Genomic DNA, 27239 nt, shown 5'->3' on the forward strand with positions numbered 1-27239 from the left:
CAACCCCAAGGGGAGTAAATACTGGGGGGATTGTGACAAGGGGAAAAAATCAAGGGTTAATTGAGGAGGAGTTTCCAGGGCAAAATGATTGAGGATTAAATTTTGGGGGGGGACAGTCCCAAGGGGATTAAATATTGGGGGGATTTTGGCAAGGAGGAACAATCAGGGATTAAATATTGGGGGGCACAACCCCTAGAGGATTAAATACTGGAGACATTGTAGCAAGAGAGGAACGATCAGGGATTAAATATTGGGGGGCACAACCCCATGGGGATTAAATATCGGGGGGTTGCGGCAAGGGGGGAAAAACCAAGGGTTAAATACTGGGGGGATTTTTCCAGGGCAAAATGATTGAGGGTTAAATTTTGGGGGGAACAATCCCAAGGCGATTAAATATTGAGGAGACGGTAGCAAGAGAGGAACAATCAGGGATTAAATTTTGGGGAGTCGTGGTAAGGGGGGATAATCTCAAGGGGATTAAATATTGGGGGGAATAAATATCGGGGGGTTGTGGCAAGGGGGGAACAATCAGGGATAAAACACGGAGGGAACCCCGTAATGGGGAAAACAATCCCGGATTAAATTCTGGGGGAACCCTGGGGCAATCCCTGAGTGCTGGGGGGTGTGGGGAAGGGTCCGCTCCCAGCAGCGCCCCCCGAAGGGTTAACCCGGGCCGGGCGGGGGGTCCGGGGGCGGCGGGGCAGAGCCGAGCCGAGCCGAGCCGAGCCGCGCTCCTCTCTCCGCAGGCAGGCAGGCAGGCAGCGAGCGCGGAGCAGCAGCAGCAGCAGCAGCAGCAGCAGCAGGAGGAGAAGGAGAAGAAGGAGGAGGAGAAGAGGAGGAGAAAGAGGAGGAGGAGGAGGAGGAGGAGGATGAGGCCGAGCGGAGCAGCGTGACCGAGGCGCGGGCTCGCAGCCAGGGCTCGCACGCTCCAGCGCCGCGTCCCCCGGGCCGCCCGGCCCCCCCGAGCCTCTGAAGTGCGGGTGGGGGCGCGGGGGGAGCAGCGGCGCTGGCGGCCGGCCCAGCCCCGGCTTCCCCGCCTCTATATAAACACACATTTGACTTTCTTTTGCCTCAAAGCGAACAGTGCAAAAGAGGGGGCTTTGCCCAAGCAGCCCTGCCTCCCTTTTTTTTTTTTTTTTTTTTTTTTTAAAACAGAAGTCTGGTGAAAAAGAAGTCTGGGGCTCCCAAATAAGCGGCGTCGCGAGAGATCTGTATTTATAGGGAGATATTTATATATATACGTAGAGATAGAGCTATAAACCGAACCGGCTCGCTGCGTGTGTGTAGATACATATATACAGCTATTTAATTCTTCCATCTCTCCAGCTCGTGGCTGAATTATTTTAAGATTTTTTTAAACTTTTTTTTAAAATCTCGCTCCTTTTTTTTTTTCTTTCTCTTTTTTTTTTTTTTTTCCTCCTTCTGGTGTGTGTGGCTTTGCCTTGAAAGCGAGTGAGAGCCAGAGCATCTGCAGTTGGACTTTTTGGGGTCTTTTTTTTTTTTTTCTCTCCCGTGCCACTCCAGGGTTTTTCTCTTTTTTATTTTTTTTTCTCTTTTTCATTTTTATTGCCGATTTTTCCCCTCGACTTTTTACCTCCTCACCCACCCCCACCCCTTCTTTCGGGGGTTTTTCGGGGTTTTTTCCTCCTTTCCCCCCCCCCCTTTCCCCTCTCTCTCCGAGCGCGCGTGGTGCTTTTTTTCCGTGTCACTCTGTCAAGTTGATTCCAAACAACCCCAAACTTCTCAGCGAGGGGCACAGCAGCGACAGCTCTCCCCCCCTTTCATTTCCCCCCCCAATTCCCATCCTTTCCCCCTCTTTTCCCCCAACCTGCCGGCCGAGCGGGGGGCGATCCGGGGCCCCCCGAGCCCCAGGACCCCCCAGGCAGCTCCGAGCGAGCGCTCCGCACTCTCCCTCTCCCCTCGCGTGTGTGTGGGTGCGAGTGTGGTGCCTGTCAAGGGGCTGTTTCTCTCCCCACCCTCCTCCTCCTCCTTCTTCCAAATATGCTTTTTGCAAGTTTTGATCTCGTCTCGGCACTGGCTACCCTCGCCGCGTGCTTGGTGTCACTGACTTTGCTGCTGGCCGTGTCCCAACAGCTGTGGCAGCTCCGCTGGGCTGCCACCCGCGACAAAACCTGCAAGCTACCAATCCCCAAAGGCTCCATGGGATTCCCTTTAATCGGAGAAACCTTCCACTGGCTCCTGCAGGTAAGGAGGATTCCCTGCTCGTCGCTGCAAGCTGGGTTGGGACCGGTGGGTTTTTGGGTTTTTTTTTAATTATTATTTTTTTAGCGGGGTTTTTTTAGCCTTTTCCTTTCTTTATTTTTTTCCTCCCCTCGTCTTTTTTTCCTTCCGATTGCATCATGCGGCTTCTCGGCGAGCTGGGGAGGGAGAACCGGCGCCGGGTGAGCCGCGGGGGCACCGAGGGAGCCCCGGCCGGGCTGGGCTTGCTCCTCACTGCGCTCCCGGCCGGGCTCGGCGAGGCTGCCCCGGCTCCGCATCGCCTCCGGGCTGCTTTTCCTCCCCTCCTCAGCCTCGCTTCTTGCCAAAAAAGCCGCGGCTCGGAGCGGCGGGGCGGCGGGCGGGAGGCGGCGCGGGGTGGCCGCGGAGAGGCGCGGAGGTTCCGCCGCTCGTGTTCCCCCCGTGCCGAGGGTTCCCTCCCGGGCCGGCGCGCTGCTGCCGGGGCTGCTCCCGGCGCGGCTCCCGCGGCGGGGGAAGCCCGCCGAGGTAATCGGGAGATTAACCCGGGATTAACCTCGCTAAACGGCGAGCGGCGGCGGGCGGAGCGGGATCCCCCCAGCGCCGCGGGGCTCGGGGGCGGCTGCCAAAAAATCGGGGCAAAAACACGGCGGGGGGAGAGGCAGGAGGCGGCCGGGGGGTGCCCGGAACCGGGGGGAGCCGCGGGCAGGGCTCAGGGCACCCCCGGGGGTCGCAGCATCCCGGGAGGGAACCCCCGAGGCGAAGCAGCGCCAGGGTTTCCCCCTCTGTGTCCTCCCGGCGAAAAGACAAAAAAAAAAAAATCTAATTATCAAAGGAGGATGCTCCCGCCCTTCGGTGCCGCAGCCGCCGGCGGGGCAGGACAGCCCGGTCCCGGCGGGGACAGCGGCGGCGTCCCCCGGTGTCCCCCCCCGCCGCCACCGCCGGGGAAGCCCCGCCACGGCGGCCCCGCTCCGCCGCCCGGCGCCGAAGGGGTTAACGGCACGCTCTCAATAGGGCTTTATTTTTTAAAGAAATTTATCAGATTTTTACAGGGGGACCAGAAAAGGGTTCTCGCTTTTCCACAGGCTCCGTCCAAACAGAGTCCAGGGCTAAAAATACAAAATTTTGTATAAATTGGACTCCATTCGCAACTCGGTGCCGCATAAAGGTGCTCTTTGTGCTGCCCTGGAAATGGTGTACAAATAACTCTTTATTAATGCCACAAAAAGGACTTTAATTATATTTACGCAGATCAAGAAACAGGGTCACCTGAACATCTGAACCTCACAACCGCGCTTTTGTTTCAAAATAAACACCCCGCACTCCCAGCCCGGCTGCGCGGCCGCGGCGCTCGCTGCGCCTCTCCCCGCTCGCCAGGGGGGTTTTTTGGGGGGACCCCCCCCACTATTGCCGCCGCTCCGGCAGCCTCTTCGCCGACAAAAGCCCCTGGAGCATGTGGGAAAGTTATTAAAGTCCCTGAAATCTGGAGATTTACTTAGGCAAAATCGCTGCCTTTCGAGTAAAATCGAGCCCCGAGCGAGGAGGGGGAGAGGGGAAAAAAAAAAGAGACAAAAAGCAAAGGGGGAAAAAGAGGGGGAGGGTGTGAAGGAGGGAAAGAAAAGGGGGGAAATGAGGGAAAAAATAGAAATGTGGTAAAAAGTGCCGGGGGAGGCAAAGAGAGAAATGAAAGGAGGGAGGAGGAGGAAGGGGGGGCGGCAGGCAGCGACCCCCGCGGGGCTGCGGGACGAGCGGGCGGGCGGGAGCGACACGGGGTGACCCCGACGCCCCCAGATTCCGCCCCGATTCCCACCGCGCCGGGAGTTCAAACCCCCCCGATCCCAACCCCATCCCCAACCCCTCGGCACCCCCGCAGGGCTCCTGCTTCCAGTCGTCGCGGCGGGAGAAGTACGGCAACGTGTTCAAGACGCACTTGCTGGGGCGGCCGCTGGTGCGGGTGACGGGCGCCGAGAACGTGCGCAAGATCTTGATGGGGGAGCACCACCTGGTGAGCACCGAGTGGCCGCGGAGCACCCGCATGCTGCTGGGGCCCAACACCGTGGCCAACTCCATCGGCGACATCCACCGCCACAAGAGGAAGGTCAGTGTCCCCGCGCGTGTCCCTTTCCTTTCCTTTCCTTTCCTTTCCTTTCCTTTCCTTTCCTTTCCTTTCCTTTCCTTTCCTTTCCTTTCCTTTCCTTTCCTTTCCTTTCCTTTCCTCCCCTTTCCTTTCCTTTCCTTTCCTTTCCTTTCCTTTCCTTTCCTTTCCTTTCCTTCCTTTCCTTTCCTTTCCTTTCCTTTCCTTTCCTTTCCTTTCCTTTCCTTTCCTTTCCTTTCCTTTCCTTTCCTTTCCTTTCCTTTCCTTTCCTTTCCCCCGCCCGTGGGAGGTCCCGCGTGGGTGCCGCGGGTACTCGGGGGGATTTCAAAGGGCCGCGGGGAGGGTTGGGGTGGGGGGAGCCGCGTGTCGCCCCTCCTGTCCCCTCTTGTCCCCTCCTGTCCCCAGACCCCGCGATGGTGACGCGGGGCTCTTAAAAGGGCGATGTGGCAGAGGTGGCCCCACGGACTGTGACCCCCCCGAATTGCAGGGACACCCCGAGGGGGTTGTCTTGGGGTGGGTGGGTGGTCTCGTGGTGCTGAGAACTGCCTTGGATTTTGGGGAATTTGGGGTGCGGCTCCCGGGGTGAAGGGCTGGCTGTGGGGGGCTGAGACCCTTTTGTGTCTCTTTAGTCCCCCTGAGGTGTGACCCCTTTTAGGGTCCCCAGGGCAGCCTGGTTTGGGGATTTCGGGGTGCTGAGGCCCTTTCGTGTCCCCCTGCGGTGATACCCCCGGGGCAGCCTGGTTTAGGGGTGCTAAGCTCCCCTGAGAGTCCCAGGGCAGCCTAGTTTGGTGTTTGGGGATGCTGAGACCCCCAGGGCAGCCTAGTTTGGTGTTTGGGGATGCTGAGACCCCCCAGGGCAGCTTGATCTGGGGGACTGAGACCCCCTTAAAACCCCAGGGCAGCCTGGTTTGGGGGTGCTGAGACCCTTTTGTGTCCCTTTGAGGTGTGACCCCCCTTAGAGCCCCCAAGGCAGCCTGGTTTGGGGGTTTGGGGATGCTGAGACCCTTTTACGTCCCCCTGAGGTGTGACACCCTTAGAGCCCCCAGGTCAGCCCGGTTTGGGGGCGCTGAGCCCCATCAGAGGTGGGCGCTGTCCCCCTGTCCCCCTGCCGCAGAGCTGGTGGCAGCGGTGACAGCGGTGGCGTGGCTGTCACTCCCCATCCCCCGCGGGCCGGGCTCTGTCCCAGCTGGATCCGGGCCGGGATTGGGTTTGGGATCAAGGGGGTGTCCCCTCTCCCCCCGCAGTGGGGACACGAGGCTGTCCCCATCCCTGCCCCAAGGTCCCCTCTGCTCCAGCTCCGTTTCCTATTTGGAGGCTGTAAAATCCCTTCCCAACCCCATCCTTCCCTCTTCTCTCCTGGGGGAGACGATGGCAAAACAAACAAACAGCACATGACACCCACTAGTCACGATTTTGGAGAGTGACACCACAAAAAAGCTGTCTGTCCCTGCCCTAAAGCCAGCCTAACTCAGCCCCTCCAGTTTTGGGGTTTTTCCTGAAGAATGGAGATGTTTTTCCAACCTTGCTGTCCAGGAGAAAAGGTGGTGGGGCTTCCTCCATCCGGGAGTGGGATTGGTGGCAAGAGAGGTGCAGGGATATGGGAATGATGCGTTTTCCCGTTTATTCCCTATCCAAGGGATGTTTATTCCCTATCCAGGGAAGGTTTATTAGGATCAGGCAGAGGCCTGAAGGTGTCTCTCTGTCCATTCCCTGCTCCTTTCACCCTCCACCACATCTGCATTATTTTTTTGCTCCTGAAAAGTGGCCTTTGGTTGCGATGGCCTGGATAAAACCGCGGAATTCCCACCTCGGGAATGCGCTCGGGGGAGTGTGGGTGATGGGAATGGGGTCATGGCAAAGGGAGGCCTGACCTCTGTGGGATCTGGATGGCTTTGGGACTGCAGCCCCAGCCAGGAGCAGTGCCAGCAGCACAAACCTCTCTCCCCCACAGCTCTTCCTGGGTTTTTCCTACTGGGAAATACCTGACCCGCCCTAAATTCTGAAATCCGGCCCTTTTGGGATATTCTGAGTCCTAAAGATCTCCACTGTGCTTCTCAAAACCAGTTTTCCATCCTGATTAAGTATTGGATGCTAGGAAGGAGTTGTTGCCTGTGAGGGTGAGGAGAGGCTGGGATGGAATTCCCAGAGAAGCTGGAATCCCCAAAATCCCTGGAAGCGTCCAAGGCTAGGCTGGATCCACCTGGGATGGTGGATCCCTGCCCATGGTAAGGGTGGAACTGATGATCTTTGAGGTTCCTTCCCACCCAAGCCATTCTATAATTCCATGATTGTTGGCATCACTTGTGATTCCAAGCTGGCAAGGATCCTAATTCTTAATTCATTCCTAAATCCTAATTAACTCCGAAATCCTAATTCCTACATCAGGGGTGGCCAAAATCCACCTGAGCAGAGGAATTCTAACAAAACTCCATCCCAGGATGACCCCAACTCCTTCTCCCACACCTCGGTGCTGGTTGAGCTCCCAAAACTCTTTTTTCCCGGGATCAGCAGCTCTGGGATGCTCCAGCAGTTCATTTTTTTTTTAAGCTTTCTCTTTCATCGGCTGGAGATTGAGCACAGAGCGCTCAGCTCTGGAATTCAGGCATTTATCCCGATTTCTTCACTCCATCTCCTGCTAATTGCCGCTTCTGGGAGCTGAGCATCTCCTGCCTCACCCACCCTGGGTTTCTCCCGATTCCTGAATCCTCTTCTCCCTAAAAAACCCATCCTTGGGTTGAACACGCGGAGATAAGCCGAACCTGCCTCTAATGGGGCGAAAATCGATCGCTGTGCTCTTATCAAGATTCCGAGGAGCAGATTAAAGCTTTTCCCATCAGGCGCGGCCTCTTCGGAGCTCATTAACCCCGAGCTTTTGTTGTTCCGTGACTTTGACTTTTAACTCTCCCCACCCCGAAACCCGCGGAGGCCTCAGGAGGAAGGATTTGTACCTAGGATGGGCTTAAATCTTAAACTTAGCCTAAATCTTCCTCTTGACCCGCCAGGGAACCGAGCGAAGAACTTGGCAAAGGCAGAATTTTCCGCAGAATTCCCCAATTTCCACAGTGAGGATGCTGCTGGTAAAGATTTATTAAGGGATTTGGAGCAGTTGGAAGCTCCATGGAGAGAGGATTTCCTGGGAAACCTTTCTGGTGGATGATGATCAGGTTTAAAGCCTTGTGGGGCTTTCTGGCCTTCAGACCCCTATGAAATTCTGGGTTTTTCCTCATCTCTGAGCTCGAAGCTTCCCTTGTTCCTTTTTAATTCCCTCGTCTTGCCAGGAATCGAGGTGGAATTCCTCACCTGGCCCAGGATTTTGGCTAAAACGAGGAAAAGCAGAGCGTGGAACTCACCTCTGCTGTCCTTCCAGCCACTCGGGGTCATCTCCACCTCTTCTCCATGGCCATAAATCCCTCTCATCTTCCCAAAACCCCACGGAGCTGCATTTATTTCCAGCAGCTCCTCTTCCAGCATTCCCTGGCAAACGATCCGTGGTCTCCTGACGGCCCAGATTGTCAACCGGCATGGGAAGGAAGATGAGCTCCAAACCCAACATGTTCTTGCAGGAGGATTCTGGGATCTTGCCAGGAATCAGCTGCTCCGTGCAGCTTTCCAAGGAATTTCAGCTCCTCCGTGGAACTCCGGGATCAGCAAATCGCGGCTCTGGCCGCTGGATCTGCTGGAGAACTCTGGGATGGAATGGGATCAGAGTGAGGTGGGGTGACAGATTCTGGAGCTCTTTTCTCTTTCCTATTTCCCTATCCCAGGTGGTTTTTAGGATCTTTGTGGATTCCTTATCCTGTTCCATATGGGATATCCAGAAGGGTTGATCCTGTAGGTGTTGGGAAAGAATTCCTCGATGCTCAGGAGGAACAAACCCCAATCCTGACCCTATGGCAGCTCTGCTTTCCCATCCCAAATTGATGCAATTTCCCTCCAGGAGGCTGTTAGAATTCCTATAAATGGGAGAAAACCTCCCTGTTTTGGGAGGGCATTGTCACTGGGACTGCCATTGTCACCAGCCTTGAAAATTCCTACAAATTGAGGAAAACCTCCCTGTTTTGGGAAATGAACTCTCCGGTTATAGAGAGGGAATCTCAGGGTATGGAATCATCTTGGAGCAGGGATATGGAGCAGGATGGAAGGCTGGGAGCAGAGAATTCCTCCATCAGGGAATTCCTCCATCAGGGAATGGCTTCACTGCCATTATCACCAGCCTTGAAAATTCCTATAAATTGAGGAAAACCTCCTTGTTTTAGGAAGTGAACTCTCCAGTTATTAGAGAAGGTTTGGAGTCAGCTTGGAGTAGGGCTGTGGGGCAGGATGGATGGTTGGGAGCAGGGAATTCCTGCAGCAGGGAACTCCTCAGTCAGGGAATGGCTTCACTGCAGTTATCACTGGCCTTGAAAACTCCACTAAATTAAGGAAAGCCTCTCTGTTTTGGGAAATGAACTCTCCAGTTATTAGAGGAGGTTTGGAGTCTGCTTGGAGCAGGGATATGGGGCAGGATGGATGGCTGGGAGCAGGGAATTCCTGTCCCCAGGTTTGGCTCAATCCTCAGACAGAGCTGGGAGATCAGAGCCGTTTACAAGGAATAAATAAAAACAACTCCAAACTCTTCTCCCACCTTTCTGGGATGTTTATCCCAGCCAGGCTCTTCCTGCCGCTGGATCACAGAGTTTGTGTTGATGTTGGACAAGCAGCTGGGCCACCCCTGCTGGAGCCGGAGCTCCACAGTGGAATTTTTGTCCAGAATCACCTCCAGGTTCCTCACAGGAGTGACCACAGTGCTCCCAGCTCTGAGCAGGGATTTTACTCTGGAATTGGGTGACAGATCCCTCATCTCTTGGGACTGGAGCTCTCCCTGGGAAGGAGCAATGGGATCATTCCTGCTCCATGGTTTTCCCCATCCTGCTCTTGTTTTGCCACCCCAGCAGTGCCACCTCTGCCATTCCCTGTCCCAGCCTGGCTCTTCCTGCCATCCTTTTCCCATTTCATCCTTGGAAGCCTCTTCAATTCCCATTCCCACCCGGATTTTGGGAGCTTGATTCCTGGGACAGCAGGAGCTGTGATGAGGGCAGAACAAACCTGGTTTTAAACACAGGGGAGTGCAGGCTCTGCTTTTATGGGATCTAATTCCAGCGGGAAGCTGGAATTCAGCACTCCTGTGCCTGCGAGGGATCCTGCTGGAGAAGGAAATGGGAATTTAGGGTTTAGGTCAAGCCTGAGCAGCGCCTGGGGCCAGGAAGGAGATTCCCAGTGCAGGATCCACACGTGAAAGGCGGGACAGCATTTTTTGGGATCATCCAGCTTGGCAGGAGAGCGCCAGACTCATGTTTGAGCGGAATCATCCCAAAAAAAGGCAAAGAAGGAATAAAATAAATTCAAAGCAATCCATGGGATTGCTGGGGAGACATCCCAAATATTCCGGGAGGGAGCGGAGGAGCGGCCCTGGTTTGTCTCAGTGTCCGGAGCTCCATCGCTCATTAACACACCGCAATTAACGCTCTGCCTCCGAGGCACACGAGCGCTGAGCTCATTAGCACCGAGTGGAAAGGTCCGAGGCTTTCATATCGTGGCAGAGGGGATTAAGGACACAAAAGGGGCCGTAAATTTCCAGGCAAATATAAACCAGCTGCTGTGGGCTCGGCCGGGGGGAGGGAAGGATTGGGATTGGGATGGGGGAGGAAGGGATGGGAGGTGGCAGGAATGGACCTTTCCTACAAAGAACCCAGGTTGTTAAAAGGAGTTTTTAGGTTTTTTTTTCATGTCCATCCAACCCTCCCAGCCTTTTCCAAATGCTGTGTAAATCCCACGGTGGAAAAGAAGTCCATCTGGCTCCCAAAACTGTGTCCAACAGGCTGGATTCCAGCTGCCACCAGCTCCTTCTCCATGCCCTGGGAACCTTAATCCATGGGGAAAAGTCTTCCATGGATGGAGGAGAGCTCCTGCTCCCAGTCCAGGGGAAGAATTCCAGGATTGCCTCCTTGACTTTAGCCCAATGATTTTTTGCCCTGTCATCTCCAGGGCTGTAAATCCAGAGTAATTCCAAGGGATTAAAAAAAAAGATGAGTGGAGGAGCTCCTGGCTAAAATACAAATTCAGTGGGATTTCACAGTGCCTTCCACCCCAAAACTCCCTGTGAGTGCAACCCAGGGTGGGAGGTTTCTGGTGGAGAAGGTGAAGCTGGGTGGAACCACAGCCCAGGCTCCACTTCCAAAGGGATGGGGAGCTCATCCCAGGGATGTGAGGGACCAGGAGCAAATCCCAGGAATGTCAGGGAGTCAGGATCCATCCTATACCGTGTTTCCTTTGTTTTTTACTTCATCCTCCTCCATCCTTCTGAGCAGCTCCAGGAACTTCCTCAGCTGTGGTTTGTAACACTACACTGATCCCTCTGGCGATAACAGAGTTTTCCATCACTTCCCAGGTGGAATTTCTTCCATGAAATACCTGACAGCCGCTGGTTTTCCAGCTTCCTTCTCCTTAAGGGGTGGCCTTGAGTTGGGATCACCTTGTGGGGTCACCTCAGCCCTTGTCACCTCCTCCCTGGAGGAGCTTTGAGCCTCACCTGCTCAGCAGGAGCTCCTCAGGTGTTTGGTCATCCCATGGAGGTCTTGTAATCCTTGGGATTTTCTTGAAGGAATCACTTTTCCAAGTTTTTTCCTCTATTCCTACCACGAGACCATCATGCTCTGAAATGTGTTTTTATTCCTCTGGGATGAAGTGGCTGCACCACTGAGTGGGAGTTTCCTGCTCATCCCCTCTTGGTCTGCTGTATTCCCAGTTTCTGGAATTCTTGGCAGGACCATGGAAAAGTCCCTGAGGTTAGTTTTTCCTAAGTCTGGCTTTGTTTTTGGGTTTCTTAAATCCATAGGGATCCTTCTCTTTGGTCCCCTCTCTGTGCTCCAGGAAAATGCAACAAGTCAGTAAAAAATGGGATTTTTTTCTCCTAATATTCCACTTCCATAAGCTGCCGGGGAAAGCTGCTCTCCTCCTCTTTATCTCCAAGGCAAATCTCATGTCCACACCACAGGGTGATCCATAACCAGCCTGGAGAGCTCATCGTGGAGGTTGGAATTAAATCTTTCAGGTCTTTCCCAACTCAAGCTATTCCATGATTCTCTGAGGAATGAGAGCTCCAACCATGCCCGGTGGGTTTTCGGGATTCTCCTTCTCCACAGCTCCATCCACAGATGGATCCACTTGGATCTCTTCTTGGCCAGCTGATCCCACCTTTCTGATCCCTTTTCTCCCGACAGCTCCCATTCCTTCACCATGGCATCTACTGATGTGCTATTTTTCTCCCTCCTTGAGGAGCATCACATGAATTTTATCCTCCTGATTCTCCATTAATAAATAGGGAGAGGATACTTGGAGCAGCGCTCCAGAGCTTCTGAATCCTAATGTCTTTCGTTATTCCCATAAATTGGGTTGAGAAGCTGAAATTTCTGGATGGAATTTAGCCGGTGATGGAATTGTTTGGGAGATGGAGGCAGTTTGAGCAGAGGAAGATTAGAGATCCTGCTTGGTCCTGGCTCTGCCCTACAGCCCCCTTAACCTCAGCCTTAAAGGATTTGGGATCAAAAGCAAAGGATTTGGGGTCGAAAGCTTCCCAAGCCATGTGGAGGATTTGTAGGAGAGATTCTTGGACATGGAGGTTTTTGGGTTGTGGAGCAATGCAGATCTTGGCTTTATTCTTGATTTTATTCTGAATTTGACTGGAAATGCTGGAGTTTCTCATAATCATTTATTTTTTTTCTTTTTAAACACGACAAAATCAGGGGTAGTGACAACCCTGAAAGGTGCATCATGACATAGCCTAAGAATCTGAAACGATCCTTACAATTTTTCCAGCACTTTTTTTTTGAGGATCATTCGAATTTCAGTGCGACTGCCTTTGGCAAAGGCATATCATTCCTTTGCTTCAGCCTGGAGACTCCAGCTACTGTTCCCAGACTCCCAGGCTCACGAGGGCCTGGATTCCTGGATTTCTCTGGAAAATAGAGCCTTCCATGTGCTCTGTTTTCTAGAGAAAAACGAATCAGTTCTTAGCTGTGTGCAAAGGCTGAACCTTTTAAAAACAGACCTCAGAGTGTCCGGGCAGGAGTGGGATTTTGTGGAATTTTCTCTCTTTTTGTGGTGCCTTTCCAGCTTTTTTGCTGTTTTCCCTTTATTCGTGCTCCCAGTACCAGGACGGGCTCTTGCCCATGAACCTCTCCAAAAATATCCCAATTTACAAGGCTGCTAGAGCATGGGAATGGGCTCTGGAGAGGGGCAGACATCCAGGATAATGTGGTGATGGGACAGGCCCTGGACAAACACAGCCTGGTCTTGGAAATGTGGGAAAAATTAGGATGAATCCAGGTTGAGATGTTGCTTTGGATGCTTCCCGACACCTCCTGTCGGCCAAACCTCTGGCAGGTGCCAAATTGGTTCCTGAAAACATTTCCAGCCTCATCCTGCCTCACTTTGGTCGGGCCAGCGGCTCGGAGCTGGATGGGATGCAGGTGGCTGATCCCAAAATCCAAGTTTTCCTCCTGGAAAGTGAGGAGTGGAAATCTCCATTCTGTCTTTTGGGAGGATGTGCTGGGTGGGAATGAGGGGCTGGCAAATGATGGATGGCAAAAGGCAGGGATTGCAGTAGGAAGTGGAATACCCTGGGAAATGTTGTCCTTCCCATCCCAGCCATGCATGGAATCACTGCTGGAGCACAGAGAATTCCCTGAAATTCCCTCTCCTCCTGGCTGTGTTTTAAGGATGGGGCTGGGGTGTTCTCCAGCTGGGACTGGGGACACTTTGCTGTCACTCTGAGCTGAGCTGAGGCACTGGGAAGACATTTCCTGACTTTGGAAAACCATCAGTCCTTAAATATCCTTTTTCCATGCCAGGCGGAGTGGGCAGGTTCCAGCCAGGCTCACTGGGTGGTGGGAGCTCCATCCGTGCAGGGTTGTGGAGTCAATCAATGCCCTTGGATGGAGCAAATTCCCAGATTTGGCTCTTTTGGGACGTATCCCGAAGTGGAAATCCTGGGAGCTCTTTCCAGCTTCCCCCAAAAAATCCTGGCACTGCTGCGAGCAGCCAGGCTGTGGCATCTCGGGGTTAACAAAGCTGAGCTCAGAGATGATTTTGCCTCTCAGCAGCTCTGGAAAAAACTCTTTTTTTGCCCTGATTCTCCCCAGCTTTGCCTGGATTCGCTCCTGGAGCAGCCGAGCCGCTCGGCTTGACTTCACTAGAGGGCGCAGGAATTTTAGGCAAGGAACGCGCCGGGGTTCGTCGGGGAAAGTTGGCTGCCTTCTCCTCCTTTTTAATCAACTGGAAAGATGCAGGGTTGAACTGGAGGTGACTGGAAGGGGATCCAGACTTGTGTCTGGCCGGGGAAGGATCTGCTGACATGTGGGATTAGGCGGTGCGAGCGCGGCGGCGGCCGGGCCGGAGCAGCGTGGCCACGGCTCGGGACGTGGTTGGGAGCTCCAGGGAGCAGCCAGCTGGAGGAGCCTCCTGGCATGAGGAGAGCTCCAAAAATTGTGAAGCAAGAACAAAATCCCCCTCAACCCCCCCAGGGCTAAATGTTCCTCTTTTCAGGCTGGGCTGGTTTGTGGTGACCCCACAGGGGTTCGGTCTTCCCTTCCTAAGGATCTCCCCATCTGGTCACTTCGATCCTTGGGATGGGATCTTTCCTCCTGGGATCCTGGCTCGATCCAGGGGTGGCACTTTTGCACTTTGGGGTCAGAGGCATGGCTTGGATTGTGTTATTTTTTCAGGGAGCATGGGGTCCGCAAGTGCTTCTCCCATGGGAGATGTCAGGGAAGGACAAGGTCAGGAGCTCCAAGAGCCACTTCCATTGGGATGGTGGCTCCAAGCAGGGCTGCCAGCTCAGTGCTCCTAAAGCTGAGGTTGTCCCCTGCTGGGGAAACTGAGGCACAGGGAGCATTTGGGGGCACTGGGGTGTCGCTGTGAGCCTTTGTCCTTATTCCACACTCCTCAGCATGGCTGAAGGGTGGAGGAGAGCTGGAGGGGACACATCAGTGTTCCTTTGCTGGTCCCACCCAGGTGGTCTTGTCCCATCCCTGTGGAACAGCTCATGGATTCCAGCTCTGCATCCAACCCTGGCGTCTTGCTCAGGACAAAGGAACCTCCCTTTCCCCATTCCCTTCCTGCCTTCCCACCTTCCCCACACAGCCGAGGGTCTCACCTTTACCCCCTCCAGTTTTTCAGCTGTTTTTTCCAGCAGAAAATTCCCGAACATCTCTGTTTTTCCAGCTTCCAGCCGGCTCTGGATGCAGGGAGGCGGCAGCCGCAGCCACCCCATCCCGCGCCCTCGCCGTGCTCTCGCTCCCTGCTGTTCATTCATTCATTCATTGATTCCTCCTCTCATTCATTCATGCCTCGGCTCCGTGTGGCCATCCAGGGACGGCTCCCTGTCTCCAGGCTGATCTGCTTGGATTTTCCTCCCTATCCATCCTCCCGTGCCGGCATTTCCACGGGGAGCTCGGCGCCGTGCCGGCCGTGAGCCGAGTTTCACCCGGGGCTCCACCTGGGGTGCCGTGAAGCGGCTCTGCGGAGCCTCCGGAGCCTCCTGCCCGGAGCTGCGAGGGGACAGAGGTGTTTTTTCACCAAACAAACTCCCAGCGAACGCCGGGCATTAGCAATGAGGGGTCGCAGCCAGGAAAATATTACCTTTCCCTTGGAGTGCTGACTGCGGAGGAAATTCTCACATTTACAGCTCCGGCGAGCCCGGCGCTCATGGAAAAGAGGGGGCGGCTTTGATTTCGCTCCTCTCGGTGGGTTGATAGCTCGGCAGCCCCCCCACCTCGCCTCCATTCCCGCCGGGAAGCGGCCACCGGTGGAGGCTCCGGCGCGCGGCTCCCTCCTTGGAATCCTGCTTTAATTGGATTTTCCTGGAGGCCTGCGGTGCGTGTGCGCCCTGCCCCGTGCGTGTGTGTAGGTTAATAAAAAATAAACAAACAGCGCTTTCCCCCCTTTCTCGGCGAGGGATGCGGCGGGAATGCCGAATGAAAGCGCTGCTGTGCCGGGAAGGGACATTCCTGGCATTGCTGAGCTCCTCGAGCGGGCCCGGGCCCAAATTGGAGGAAAAAAAATTGGAGTAAGGAGCCGTTAGCGTGGGGGACCTGGGGAGGCCCAGTCCTGCTCACTGTTTACTTGCAGAGCTTAAATTAACGCTGGCTGCTGACATCAGGGATTTTTTTTCCCCTGGCTTCCCAAGGAAATGAGCCGAGGGTGATCGCGGCCTCTGCGTACGTGCAGAGGCTCTTCCCCGCTTGAACCCCTGCCGGAGTTCAGCCAGATTCCACAGGGATCCTAAAGGCTCCAAAATAATTATTTTGCTTCGTTTTACATCCATTAAAAAAAAAAAAAAAGAGGTGGTGGAGAGGTGGGAGGAATCGTCAGCACTTCCTGCTGGGAGAATTGTGTTTTCCCGTTGTGTTTGTCTGTGTGCCCATGTTGGACACTGGAGAATCCCTGTGGAAAAGGTGCATCAGCAGCATCCAAACCATGGGATGAACGTAACTGGGATCCATTTGGCATGGAAAGCTGGCTCTGTCCCTCCTGCCACACGTGGGATGAAGCCATTCCTCCCATCCCTGATTTGTTCCAATATTCCCTGTCGCTTCTGATGGTTGTGTGGGAATCTCGGGAGGGTCTGAAGGGTCTCTGGAGGAACCTCAGTGGAGGATGTTTCTCCATTGAACCTTTCTGGCAGCTCTTTTAGGAGTTGGTGTTTCTGGATGACAAGTTTGGAATGGTGACACCTCAGTGTAGGATACATGCTGGCCCTGGAGAAGGCCCAGGGTGTTGGGGCTGTGAAGAAACCTCTCCTCATCATCTTTTGCAGGTCTTCTCGAAGATTTTCAGCCACGAGGCTCTGGAGAGTTATCTCCCCAAGATCCAGCTGGTGATCAAGGACACCCTGCGGGCCTGGAGCAGCAACCCCGAGTCCATCAATGTTTACCACGAGACGCAGAAGCTGACGTTCCGCATGGCCATCCGCGTCCTGCTGGGGTTCCGCATCCCGGACGAGGAGCTCAGCCATCTCTTTGAGGTCTACCAGCAGTTCGTGGACAATGTCTTCTCCTTGCCAGTGGATCTGCCCTTCAGCGGCTACAGGAGGGTGAGATTGGGGTTGGGTTCTCCCTCCTGATAATGCCAATTAGTGGAATTAATGGGGATTGATTCACCTGCATCTCTCTGGGTTCTCAGTGGGGTTTCTTCTCACTCTCTGACCTCAATGGGTCCATTTTGGGCCACAATTGCTGTTTAGTTGAGAAGAGGGACAAAGATCCATTCCTTGGTGATTAGAGTGGTTTGAGAACAGAAAATAGTCAGGACTTGCCCAAATTTCATTCATATTTTTCCTGACTTGACAATTTCCCCGTATTTTTTTTAGTTTGTGGGACCCTTCTCCTGTTAATTCCCTCCTGTCCTCGGAGTGAAACAGATCATTGTAATTCCCAAAACTAAACCAGGTCCTTCTAATTCTAATTCCCGAAACACTCCACTTTTTTTGGATGAATGATGTAAAACAGGGACTTAATGAAAAATGGACTTAAAATCTTAATTTTGAAAACAGAAATACGGGGGTTCAAAATTTATTTTTCTGATATCCCTGCAATTTTTTTTTATTGTTATTTGTTGGTGGGAGTGATTCCAGCCTCTGAAGGAATGGAATCATTCCCAGCAGCAGGTTAGCTCAGAACAGCTGCACTCCCATTAGGAATTGCTTTACTGGGACCAGGTGATCAAATTGCTCGGGAAGACGATTCTTTGGGATGAATGGGCTTTCCTTTGAGAGACAATTTTCCCAGGGATTTCCATCCATCCCAGGAGGAGCCAGGGGCTGTGAACCGGTGCCACACAGGGGCTCCCAGCCCAGACCCGTCATTTACACCTAGGTGTTGATTACTCCGCCTGTGATCTCCCCAACTCTGGGTTTACTCCTCCTGTTCAGGGCACACCTCCAACACCTTCACACCCCTCTGCTTTTATGGCTTGGACCTGTCCTGAGCACGTCCCCAGCTCCTGGGATGTGCAAGGTGCTGCTGGCATGGTCTGAGCGCTTCCTGCTCCGCAGGGAATCCGGGCCAGGGAGACGCTGCAGAAGGGGCTGGAAAAAGCCATCCAGGAGAAGCTGCAGAACACTCAGGGCAAGGATTACGCCGATGCCCTGGACATCCTGATAGAGAGCGGGAAGGAGCACGGCAAGGAGCTGACCATGCAGGAGCTCAAGGTAAAGCCTTGGGGTTGTCCTGCTCAGGGCAGGGCCTCCCTGAAGGGAAAAGTGTGGGATGCTCCAGGGAGGAATTTTTGGGGCAGATCTGAGGCGGGCAGTGAGAGCTGAGGGACCACAATGTGTCTGATGGATCCAAACCAGCTGCCTTATTTATTTGCTGATTGTGCCCAGCCCTTTCTACAAAGCATTCCATGGAATCATTAAGGTTGGAAAAGATCTCCAAGATCATCAAATCCAATCTCCATCCCCACTAAACACCACATCCACTCGGTTTTTAACACTTCCAGGTCTGGTGACTCCACTGCTGCCCTGAGCAGCCTCCCAATGCTTCATCCCTCTTCCACTGAAGAAATTTTTCTTGATAACCTGAACTTCCCTGGTCACAGCAGGAGCTTTCAGCCTTGATCAGCTTCATCCCTTGACCCTTCCATGTTTCCTGCCTCCCTTGCAGGGCAGAGGCACCCCTCACCAGGTTCTTACCTGCAGCTGGGCCATGGCATGTCAGAGTCACCTCTTGGGTTTTTGTCCTGCCTGGCTGATCCTCTGCAGAAAGCTCCCTGTGGTGGCTGTCCAAGGAATGCTCTTCCAGTTAAACATGACCAAGCTGTGGCTGTCCCATCCCTGATGTGTCCAAGGCTGTTAGAAATGGACACAAACTCTGCCCAGATTTCCCTCATCCATCCTGGTGGTTGGGAAATCACCAAGGAGAATCCATCTCTCTGCCTTTGCAGGTCACCCTCCATTTCTCCCTCTCCCAGCTTTGTGATGGGACTCCTCCTCAGGTCACCTGGCCCCTTTGGATCTTAAATCTTTGGAGCAGCTGTTTCTGGGAGATGTTGTGGCTCTGGGAGTGTTGAAGGCCAGGCTGGACAGGGTTTGGAGCAACCTGGGATAGCAGAAGATGTCCCTGGGGTTGGAACAAGATGGGCTTTGAGTTTCACCCAACCCAAACCATTCCATGATTCCAGTGCCAGGATGGAAAGATTTCAGGAAGAAAAGCACCCCATGGCACCCTCCGTGCTGGTGGCCTCTCTGTCCCACCCCTGTGTCTCACCCTGACTCTTCTCCTGTCCCCCAGGACGGCACCTTGGAGCTCATCTTCGCCGCCTACGCCACCACGGCCAGCGCCAGCACCTCCCTGATCATGCAGCTCCTCAAACACCCGCGGGTGCTGGAGAAGCTGCGGGAGGAGCTGCGGAGCAAAGGCATCCTCCACAATGGCTGTATCTGCGAGGGCTCCCTGCGCCTGGACAACATCAACGGCCTCCACTACCTGGACTGCGTCATCAAGGAGGTGCTCCGGCTCTTCACGCCCATCTCCGGCGGGTACCGGACGGTGCTGCAGACCTTCGAGCTGGATGTGAGTAGGGCTGCAGCCTGAGCTCCCCAAAATTAATTTGAGCCTGGCTTAGAGGAGACCTCTGAGGGGACAAATGAAGTCCTGCTAATTTAGTCCTTCTTCTCCCAGGCAATCAGTGGCAGGGGGAGAGGATACAGCCTTGACCTGCTCCAGGGGAAGTTTAGGCTGGATGTTGGGAAAAAATCCTTCAAAAGGAGTGGTTGGGCGATAGAATGGGCTGCCCAGGGGGGTGGTGGAGTCACCATCTGGGAGGTGTTGAAGCAAAGCCTGGATGTGGCACTCAGTGCCATGGTCTGGTGACAAGGTGGCATTAAGCCACAGGTTGGACTTGACGATCCCAAAGGCTTTTCCAACCTGATTAACTCTGTGATTCTAGTGATGGGATTCGCTCCTGATCCAGCAGAGTGATGGGATGTGGAGCAGGGGATGTGCTGGAGCTGTCAAAGGGCAGATGGGTGTGATGCTTCAAAGCCCGACTCGTGACAGTGACGCCAAATTCTGAGCTGGGGTGTGACAGGGGAAAGGTTTACGGCAAAGGGCATCTCCAGGCTGCTGGATGACAGGCGGATTAGTCACCACCATGGCTGGAATTTCCTCCCAGCAAAACAAAATCTTGGGAGCTGCCTTGTCACTGTAAATCCTCCTAATGCAATGCTTTGAGTCAGAGACCTTTTAAAGTGCTCAGGGGATGATAAATCCACCCCATTCCTCATCGCCCGGGCCCTGGTGTGGGTGTTGGGTGTGTGGTGCTGACAGGCAGCAGGGTGTGGGATGCTGTGGGGTGCTCTGGGATCCTCTGGGATGCTCTGGGATGCTCTAGGAAGGGCAGGCTGGTGTGTGGAGCACAGCACAGGCATGGGACAAGCTGCTTCCCCCTGCTCAGCACCACGGGGTTCCTGGTAGGCAACCCCTGCCAGTGACCACAAAGTGAATACATAGATGGATCATCCCACGGATTCCTGGGATAGAGAGATGAGTGAAGCCAGCATTCCAGGAATCTCCCAGCCCTTTGTGCTTCCTGGTTTTTCTTTGAATCTGCATCATACTCGAGTGATGACCCCAAAGGAAAGGGGAATAAGCAGGGAAAGGTGTGAGGGTGGTAATGCCCAGAACAAATTGCCCAAAGACTGTGGTTGCCACATCCCTGGAAGTGTTCCAGGCTGGATGGGGTTTGGAGCAACCAGGGATAGTAGAAGGTGTCCCTGGCCCTGGCAGAGGGTGGGACAGGATGGGTTTAAGGTCTTTCCCAGCCCAAACCATTCCACAACTCCACGGAAACAAAATTCCTTTATCTCTCCGCCCTGCTCCCTCTCCTTCTCCAGCAGCATTGACCCACTCTGCTCTTCTCTTCCCTCCACCCCTTCCCGCCTCTCCGCAGGGCTTCCAAATCCCCAAGGGCTGGAGTGTGATGTACAGCATCCGGGACACCCACGACACTGCTCCTGTCTTCAAGGACGTGGATGTCTTCGACCCCGACCGCTTCGGGCAGGGCCGCAGCGAAGACAAGGACGGCAGGTTCCACTACCTCCCCTTCGGAGGAGGCGTACGGACCTGTCTGGGGAAGCACCTGGCCAAGCTGTTCCTCAAGGCTCTGGCCATCGAGCTGGCCAGCACCAGCCGCTTCGAGCTCGCCACCAGGACTTTCCCCAAAATCACCCTGGTGCCCGTGGTCCACCCGGTTGACGGACTCAAGGTCAAGTTCTTCGGACTGGATTCCAACCAGAACGAGATCCTGACGGGCACAGACGCCATGCTGGGGGCCACCGTGTAGAGCCCGCGCCGGTGGCAGCAGGGACGGGCGGCCGGGGGACGCGGGGGTGGGGTTGGGGGCGAGGGGATGGACAGGAGGGGAGGAGAGAGGGATGAGGAGCTTCTCCACCTCCGCATCGGGACTGCTTTTCCACCAGGGAAGCTGCCGGAAGCGTTTTGCTCTTCCCGCGGGACGCGGAGAAGGTCGGGGCGCCGTCGTCTCGCTCTGTTGGGAAGGAGGGAGATCCGCAAAAGCCGAGTCGAGCTGGGATGGCTGACCGTACACAGTATCTAAATATTATAAATATATATATATAAATATCTATAAAACACTTCTGCTGCCAGGAGGAGAAGGCCCGACGGCGGGAAAGGCTTTGGAATCAGCCGAGAATCTGAGGTCTCGTGTCCCGGGGCAGCTCTGGGGTGACCTCTGACCTTTTTTTTTTAACAGTGTTAAATTAGCTGGTGATAACAGTGTTTTTATGTTTTTTGAGGTTGTTTTTTTTCCTTTTGTCTGGTTTTGTTGTTTGTTCTGGGGCGTTGGAGCTTTTCCTCGGCCAGGGGGAGACAACGCTGCCCATTCCCAGCCCCTCTCCCGCTGGTGCCGGGGCAGGCTGGGGAGGAGGAGGGGTGGCTTTGCTTCCCAAAAAACCCCTCCTGTGGTGTCTTGCCCGGGGCTGAGTCACCCCCGAGGCCTTGGGTGAGGCAGATTTGCATTTTCTGAGATGTTTTTGGGGCTCTAGGGAGGGGGAGCTCCTTTTTCTTTTCTCTCCTTGAGTTTCCTGCTGCTGCTACACGGCCTGTGAGCATCCCCTCCACCGCAGCCCCTCGCCAGCCCCTTTCCCGGGCAAAGGCACTTTTGGGAACATTTTGGTGCCTTTGCTGTCCCCTCAAGGTGCTGGCACCACCCCCCGAGCCCCAGCATGGCTCTGGGAGCACCGGGGCTGCTCCTGCCAGAGGCGTTTGTATTAAAGGTGATCTCTCGGATTCAGGCGACGTGCATTCGTTTGTCTCGTGTTTGGGGTTTTTTTGGCCATGGGAGAACTCAGCAGGAAGGAGAGAGCTCCGTGTAGCTTCCACCCCATATCCCAGGAGAATCCCAAAGCCTCTCCAGCTCAAGCCAGCAGCCACCAAGAGGTATCTTGCCTTCCATTTGCTCGGCGGGATTTATTTTATTCCGATTTTTTGCATGCAAGAGGCATCTGGGTTGAGTTGGAGATTCGGGGAGTTGTGTTGGGAGGGTGAGGAGCAGGAGATCCCTGAGCAGATGTTGGGTTCAAAGCAGAGCCAAATTCCAGTTCAGGACATCCCTCTGGGACTTGGGGCATCTCTTCCAGCCCATCCAGCCCCGCTCCTATCCCATCCCAACCCCTTGAGGTGGAATGGAACACACAAGAGGTGACAGGAGCTGGTGTGGCATTTGGGGTGGGGCAGCTTGGCTTTCAGCTCCAAAGGGTCCAGAGAAGTCCGAGGGCTTGGAAGAGGGAAGGAGAAGGGGCAGGTGTGGCTCACCAGGTGGCTTTGCAGGTTGTGCTTTTTGCCTCTCAGGCAAGAGGTGCCTCTTGGGAAGGTCGCGGGAAGTGTGGAGCGAGCGGAGGAGAGGCCAAGGATGAGGGAGGCAGGTTTGGAGCCAAGGGAAGCACTTGAGGTTGGAATGCCGTCAGCCAAGCTGCCAAAAATCGCCGCCGGAGCATCCCAGGGGATGGTGATCCCTTGATTTGAGCTGGAATCCCCAGTCTTCTGGGATTCCCAGTTCCCATTCCAAACCCGGCCTTATATCTGGGTGGTGACCAACGTGCCAAACCCCGAAGGAAGGTTTTAGAAACCCTGGAGCAGAGGCTCAGACAGTTTTCCAGCCTGGCATTTTGAGTGGAACACCACTAGCTCGGGACCTGTAGGGATTCCTGGTGTTTACTTGTCCCTGATAGGGAGAAAACTTTCCTGGTGATAAAAGGAGTTCCAAAAAAAAAAAAAAAATCCAAATCCCAAAGGGCGAAGGAAAACACAGAGCTGGATGTGGTGGGAAGGATGAGTCTCCCAGGGATGAACACCTGGGGAGAGGCGATGGACACACAGAGGTGTCCATGGGATTTGTAGAGAATGGGGATGGAAAGGGAATGAGCTGTAGGATGGAAACCCTTGGGATTTCCCATTTCCACCTGGGATCTGCGCTTGGGGATGAAGAGACTGGGAAAAGGGAGAAGCTGGAGAGGAGGATGGACAACCAGGATAGAAGGTCTGGTTAAAGCTAAACCTCTTGGACAGATGAGCAAAATCCCTTGGAGAGACTTTTCTGGGAGAGCTCAGTCTCCCTTCTAATGGGGAATTAGTGAAGAGTTTTTCCCAGAAATTTTAATTCTAACTTCCAATGTCATCCCAAAGTGAGAACCAACCCTGCTCTGGAGTGAGTTTTGATGGGAATGGGAGCTGCAGCCATCCCTGAAACTCCATGTACATCCCGTGGATATACAATGTTTGTGTGGGGGAGTATTTAATCCAGGCTGAAGTAAGCCAGCCTTTGTTGTTCCAGTCCTAACTAATATAACTTGACTAAAAAAATAAAGTTGCTGCAGTGGGTTTGCAGAATAAAGCACTTTGAATCTCAGAATTTTTTGGTGTTTTTTTTTTTTTTTTTAATTAGCACAGTCCAATTTGCTATAATATTATTTTATACACAAATTTTTTTTTTTGGTCTGTCTTTATAAACTATTATAAGTGCTATTTTTGTTATAATTCAAAAATAGATATTTAGGATAAAGTTGTGCTGTTAAATATTTGTTATTTAGTAAAAATATGATTTTTTTTTTTCCTCTTTACTGTAAACGTCGTCTGGGAAAAATATTAATGTTTTATCCTATTTGTTTTTAATATTAAAAAAAAAAGGAAAAAAGCACTTGTGGGGGTTTTTCGTTCGGGAACTGGTGCCGTGTGAGGTTGTGTTGCAGTCATGTGGGTTTTAATATGTACAGAATATTCTGTGTCCCATATTAAAATGAATGTTGTGTATTTTGTGATCCCAAAATAAAACGAACAAACAAAAAAAATCATCCTTTTGGCTCCTTTCTAGAATTCTGGAAGGAAAAGGGTTGAATCTCCCAGGTTTTGGGTTTGTATTCCAAGCGCAGGTCCTTTGAAGGCTCTTGGGCCTCCTGGGTTGGGGGTTCAGGGAAAACTATCCTGGGAATTGGATCATCCCATAAACTGGGATTTTGGCATCCAGCTCCATGGCTGAGGTGAATCCTGGTTGACACGGAAAAAATACAGGAAAATTCCACTTAAAAATATGACGAAAAACATTAAAGTATTTTTACAGAGAGGATGGTCAAAAGGTGGATTAAGTGGGAGAGGTTTGGAGTCTCCATCCCTGGAGACTGGACAAAGTCCTGAGGATCCAGATCAAGGTGAACCCTTGATCAAGGTGAATCCAAGTACAGGAAAAAATAAAGTAAAATAAAATAAAATAAAATAAAATAAAATTTTTAGGGGGAGGATGGTCAAGTGTCGAATCAAGTGGGAGAGGTTTGGAGTCTCCACCCCTGGAGTTTGGACACAGACCTGACCAAGGTGCCACGGCTCTGAGGTCCAATCCACCCCAAGGTTTTTGGGAGCTCCAGGATACACCATTTCTGCCCAGAGCTTTTTCCTCTTCCCAGCAAGGCACAGAGGAGAGACGGAAAGGCAAATATTCCAGCGGTGTGTGTGTATCCTGGTCCTTCCTGCTGCTTTTTTCAGGAATTGCTCCGTATGGAATTGGCACAGGAGACCTCCATGGGTGGAAGAGCAAACACCCAACTGCTGATTGCTTGGGATGGTGGAGAAGATTGGTGGGGTGGAAAAGATGACCCAGGACACAATTCTGAGGGCAGGACATGATTTCCAAGGTGGGAAGAACCCCATGATGGGCAGCAGGTGGGGTGGGAGCAGCCAAGATGTCCCCATCATCTCCCAGTTGGGCTCCAAAGAGATTGACTCCACCTCCTCAGCAAATCCATATCCTGGAGTTTTTTTCCGGGAGCAGGGATTGCTCCGAGCTTTCCAAACCATTAATTTTTTAGGATCGTCTGGCCGTGCCTGGTGGGAGAGGAGCTTTGGATGAGATGTGCCAGGATAAGCTACTGGTGGGAGCTGCAGCTGCAGCTGCTCGGGAGCAGAGCCGGGGCGGGCTGGGAGTGCTTAGGGTAATTAGGTAATTAGTGAAGTAATTGGCTTCTGTCTCCTTCCTCTTTCCCCCATAAATAGAGCCCCGATGGAGCCGTGGTGGGAGCTGTGGAGAACAGGATGTTGCTTCCAAGGATGACATCCAAAGGCAAGCGAGGGCTGCGGGAATGAGCAGAACTTTGGCTGGAAAATGTGACCGTGAAACCCAAGCCCAGCTCCCCTCGGAGCAGCCAGAGGCTCCGAGGCTCCTTTCCCTCCCTTCAGAGCTTTGGGGTTGCTCTTTTCCTACTTTGGGATGTGTCCTGCCAACGAGGATTTTGCCGGCTCTGTCCCAAAAACCACCCTGGCGTTGTGCTCATGCTGCTCCTGTCCCCTTCCCAGCCCGAGGTGGCACCTCCCTGTCCTTTCTTTCCCGTCCAACTCCCACAAACTCTGTCTGTCACCTCTGTCAGAGCAGGGAAGGTCATTTCCTTTCGGGATTTCTCCTCTTCCCGCCGCTCCCCTCCCTTTTGCTCGGATTTATTTATAATTTATGGGTCATTTATGGCTTTCAGCGAGGAGCTGCACCACCCCTGGAGGGGGGTGAGGTGTCGTGCTCCTCTCCAACAGGAGCAGGGAGAGGTTTTTTTTGGGATTGTCTCACGGGAGCCGCTGGATCCCGGCGCAGGTCCCTCGCACGCCGTGTTCTTTCCACTCAGCTCCGAGGCTCACGTTACTCCCTGGGTTTTAACTCGAGCTGAACTCCTGGAAAGTTTCTTTTTAAAGGTTGCGTGTGAGAGCACAGAAAAGGTGTGCGAACACATCCAAGGATTTTTTTTCTTCCCCTCTTTTAGCCTCCTTTTTTCCTTCTTTTCGTCTCCTTTATTTCCCCCTTCCGAAAACAAAAGGGAATTTTGTCTCCCGCAAAATGAAATGGGATTCTGGAATGACCTTGTGTCCCCTTGAAATGTGGATTTAACCTGAAAATCTCCAGCCCCAGGCCCTTCCAAGGTAGAGCTGAGCTGAAATCTTGCAGTGTCCTTAAATAACATTTACAGGAATTATTGGAAGGAGAGAAATGGGAGAAAGTGATGGATTTCCAGGTGGTTTCTTGGCGCCGTTTTTCTCCGGAATATTTGGACCCTGTGCTCTGGTCTTGGCTGGAACTTAAATGTGAAAGGTACCTTGGAATGGAATAGAAGAGCTTGAGAGAGCTCAGAGCCCCTGGCAGGGCCTAAAGGGGCTCCAGGAGAGCTGCAGAGGGACTGGGGACAAGGCATGGAGGGACAGGAGACAGGGAATGGCTTCCCAGTGGGAAAGGGGAGCTTGGGCTGGGATGTTGGGAATGAGGGATTGCTGGCTGGGAGGGTGGGGAGGGGCTGGGTTGGAATTGCCAGAGCAGCTGTGGTGCCCCTGGATCCCTGCAGTGTCCAAGGGCAGGCTGGATCCACCTGAGACAATGGGAGGTGTCCCTGAACATGGATGGAGTAGGAATGGGATCATCCTTAAGGTCCCTTCCAACCCCAAACCATTCCAAGGAGGAATCATCCCTCAGTTTTAGACTCCTGCAGTGAAAGCAGCTTGGTATTCCTGATGCATCCAATTCCTCCTGATAAAAACTGGCTGAAACCCCAAAGTAAATCCTAATAAATCTCCCAAAGTGTTGGGATAATAACTTGGAGTACCTGGATAGCCTCAGTGTTTGATCTGTACTTTTAAAAATGATAAACTGTGACAGCAAAAGGATGTAAAGTGCTGGAGCAGCAAATGGATTTCTGGCAATTATTCCTTTTTGAAGGTCTCCCTCTGCACTTGGAATGAAGGATTTTCATTTCATCCCATGCTAGGAATGAAAATTTCCCTTTACGAGAGATGATTGCACCGAAATCCTCCCTTGGAGCATCTCCCTGATTATTTGTTTAATGGCTGATGTGGGATTTTGATCTGATAAGGCACAAATGATAAAGGTTTGCAAGGAAAAACGTGGGAAAAGGAGGGTCAGGAATGCTTTGAGGCTGTGGATGAAGTCTCAGTGGATAGGTGTGTGGATTTTTTGGGGAATAATCTGCAGCGGAGAGACCCAAAATTAGGGAATGAAGGGTCAGTTTAGCTACAGCATCCCTGTGAGGTTTCAGGTTTGTTCCTGAGAGTGGTTTCTCTGGAGGTTGCTGCATTTTCCATGCAATCATCCTCATAAAAACATGGAATGAGTTGGAAGGGACATTAAAAGTCCTCTGATTCCAGCTGCCCCTGCCATGGGTGGGAATGTCACTGATTATCCAGATGAAAACCAGGAGTTGGTCCTTCCAGATCCTTTCCCATCCTTGTGTCCCTCCTTTAGATGATCTCCGAGATTTTTGGCTCTTTTTTGGATTGTGGTGCCCAAAACTGCCCCAGAGCAGAGCAGGGCAATCCTCTCCTGGAATCCCACACTAATCCTGAGGAGTGTGGAC

The 27239-nt window shown here is 53.1% G+C and overlaps 1 protein-coding gene across 1 annotated transcript; it reads left to right on the forward strand.

Moving 5' to 3' along the window:
• The first annotated feature begins 857 nt into the window (after positions 1 to 857).
• Positions 858 to 23693, forward strand: CYP26B1 (cytochrome P450 family 26 subfamily B member 1). The gene is made up of 6 exons (XM_085059342.1): positions 858 to 2205; positions 4070 to 4294; positions 16146 to 16421; positions 17382 to 17537; positions 18619 to 18900; positions 20279 to 23693. Exons 1-6 carry the CDS (start codon positions 2002 to 2004, stop codon positions 20669 to 20671), a joined length of 1536 nt encoding a protein of 511 aa, XP_084915468.1. The 5' UTR covers positions 858 to 2001; the 3' UTR covers positions 20672 to 23693.
• Positions 23694 to 27239: the final 3546 nt, after the last annotated feature.

This window comes from Lichenostomus cassidix, chromosome 4 (assembly GCF_008360975.1).
Source record: "Lichenostomus cassidix isolate B80296 chromosome 4, HeHo_3.0, whole genome shotgun sequence".
Taxonomy (NCBI): domain Eukaryota; kingdom Metazoa; phylum Chordata; class Aves; order Passeriformes; family Meliphagidae; genus Lichenostomus; species Lichenostomus cassidix.

Excerpts from the sequence above, each read along its gene's own strand:
- CYP26B1 (XM_085059342.1), top strand. The coding sequence starts at position 2,002 with ATGCTTTTTGCAAGTTTTGATCTCGTCTCGGCACTGGCTACCCTCGCC. Across the intron at positions 4,295-16,145 it reads TCCACCGCCACAAGAGGAAG|GTCTTCTCGAAGATTTTCAG; the intron begins GTCAGTGTCCCC and ends CATCTTTTGCAG. Across the intron at positions 16,422-17,381 it reads CCTTCAGCGGCTACAGGAGG|GGAATCCGGGCCAGGGAGAC; the intron begins GTGAGATTGGGG and ends CCTGCTCCGCAG.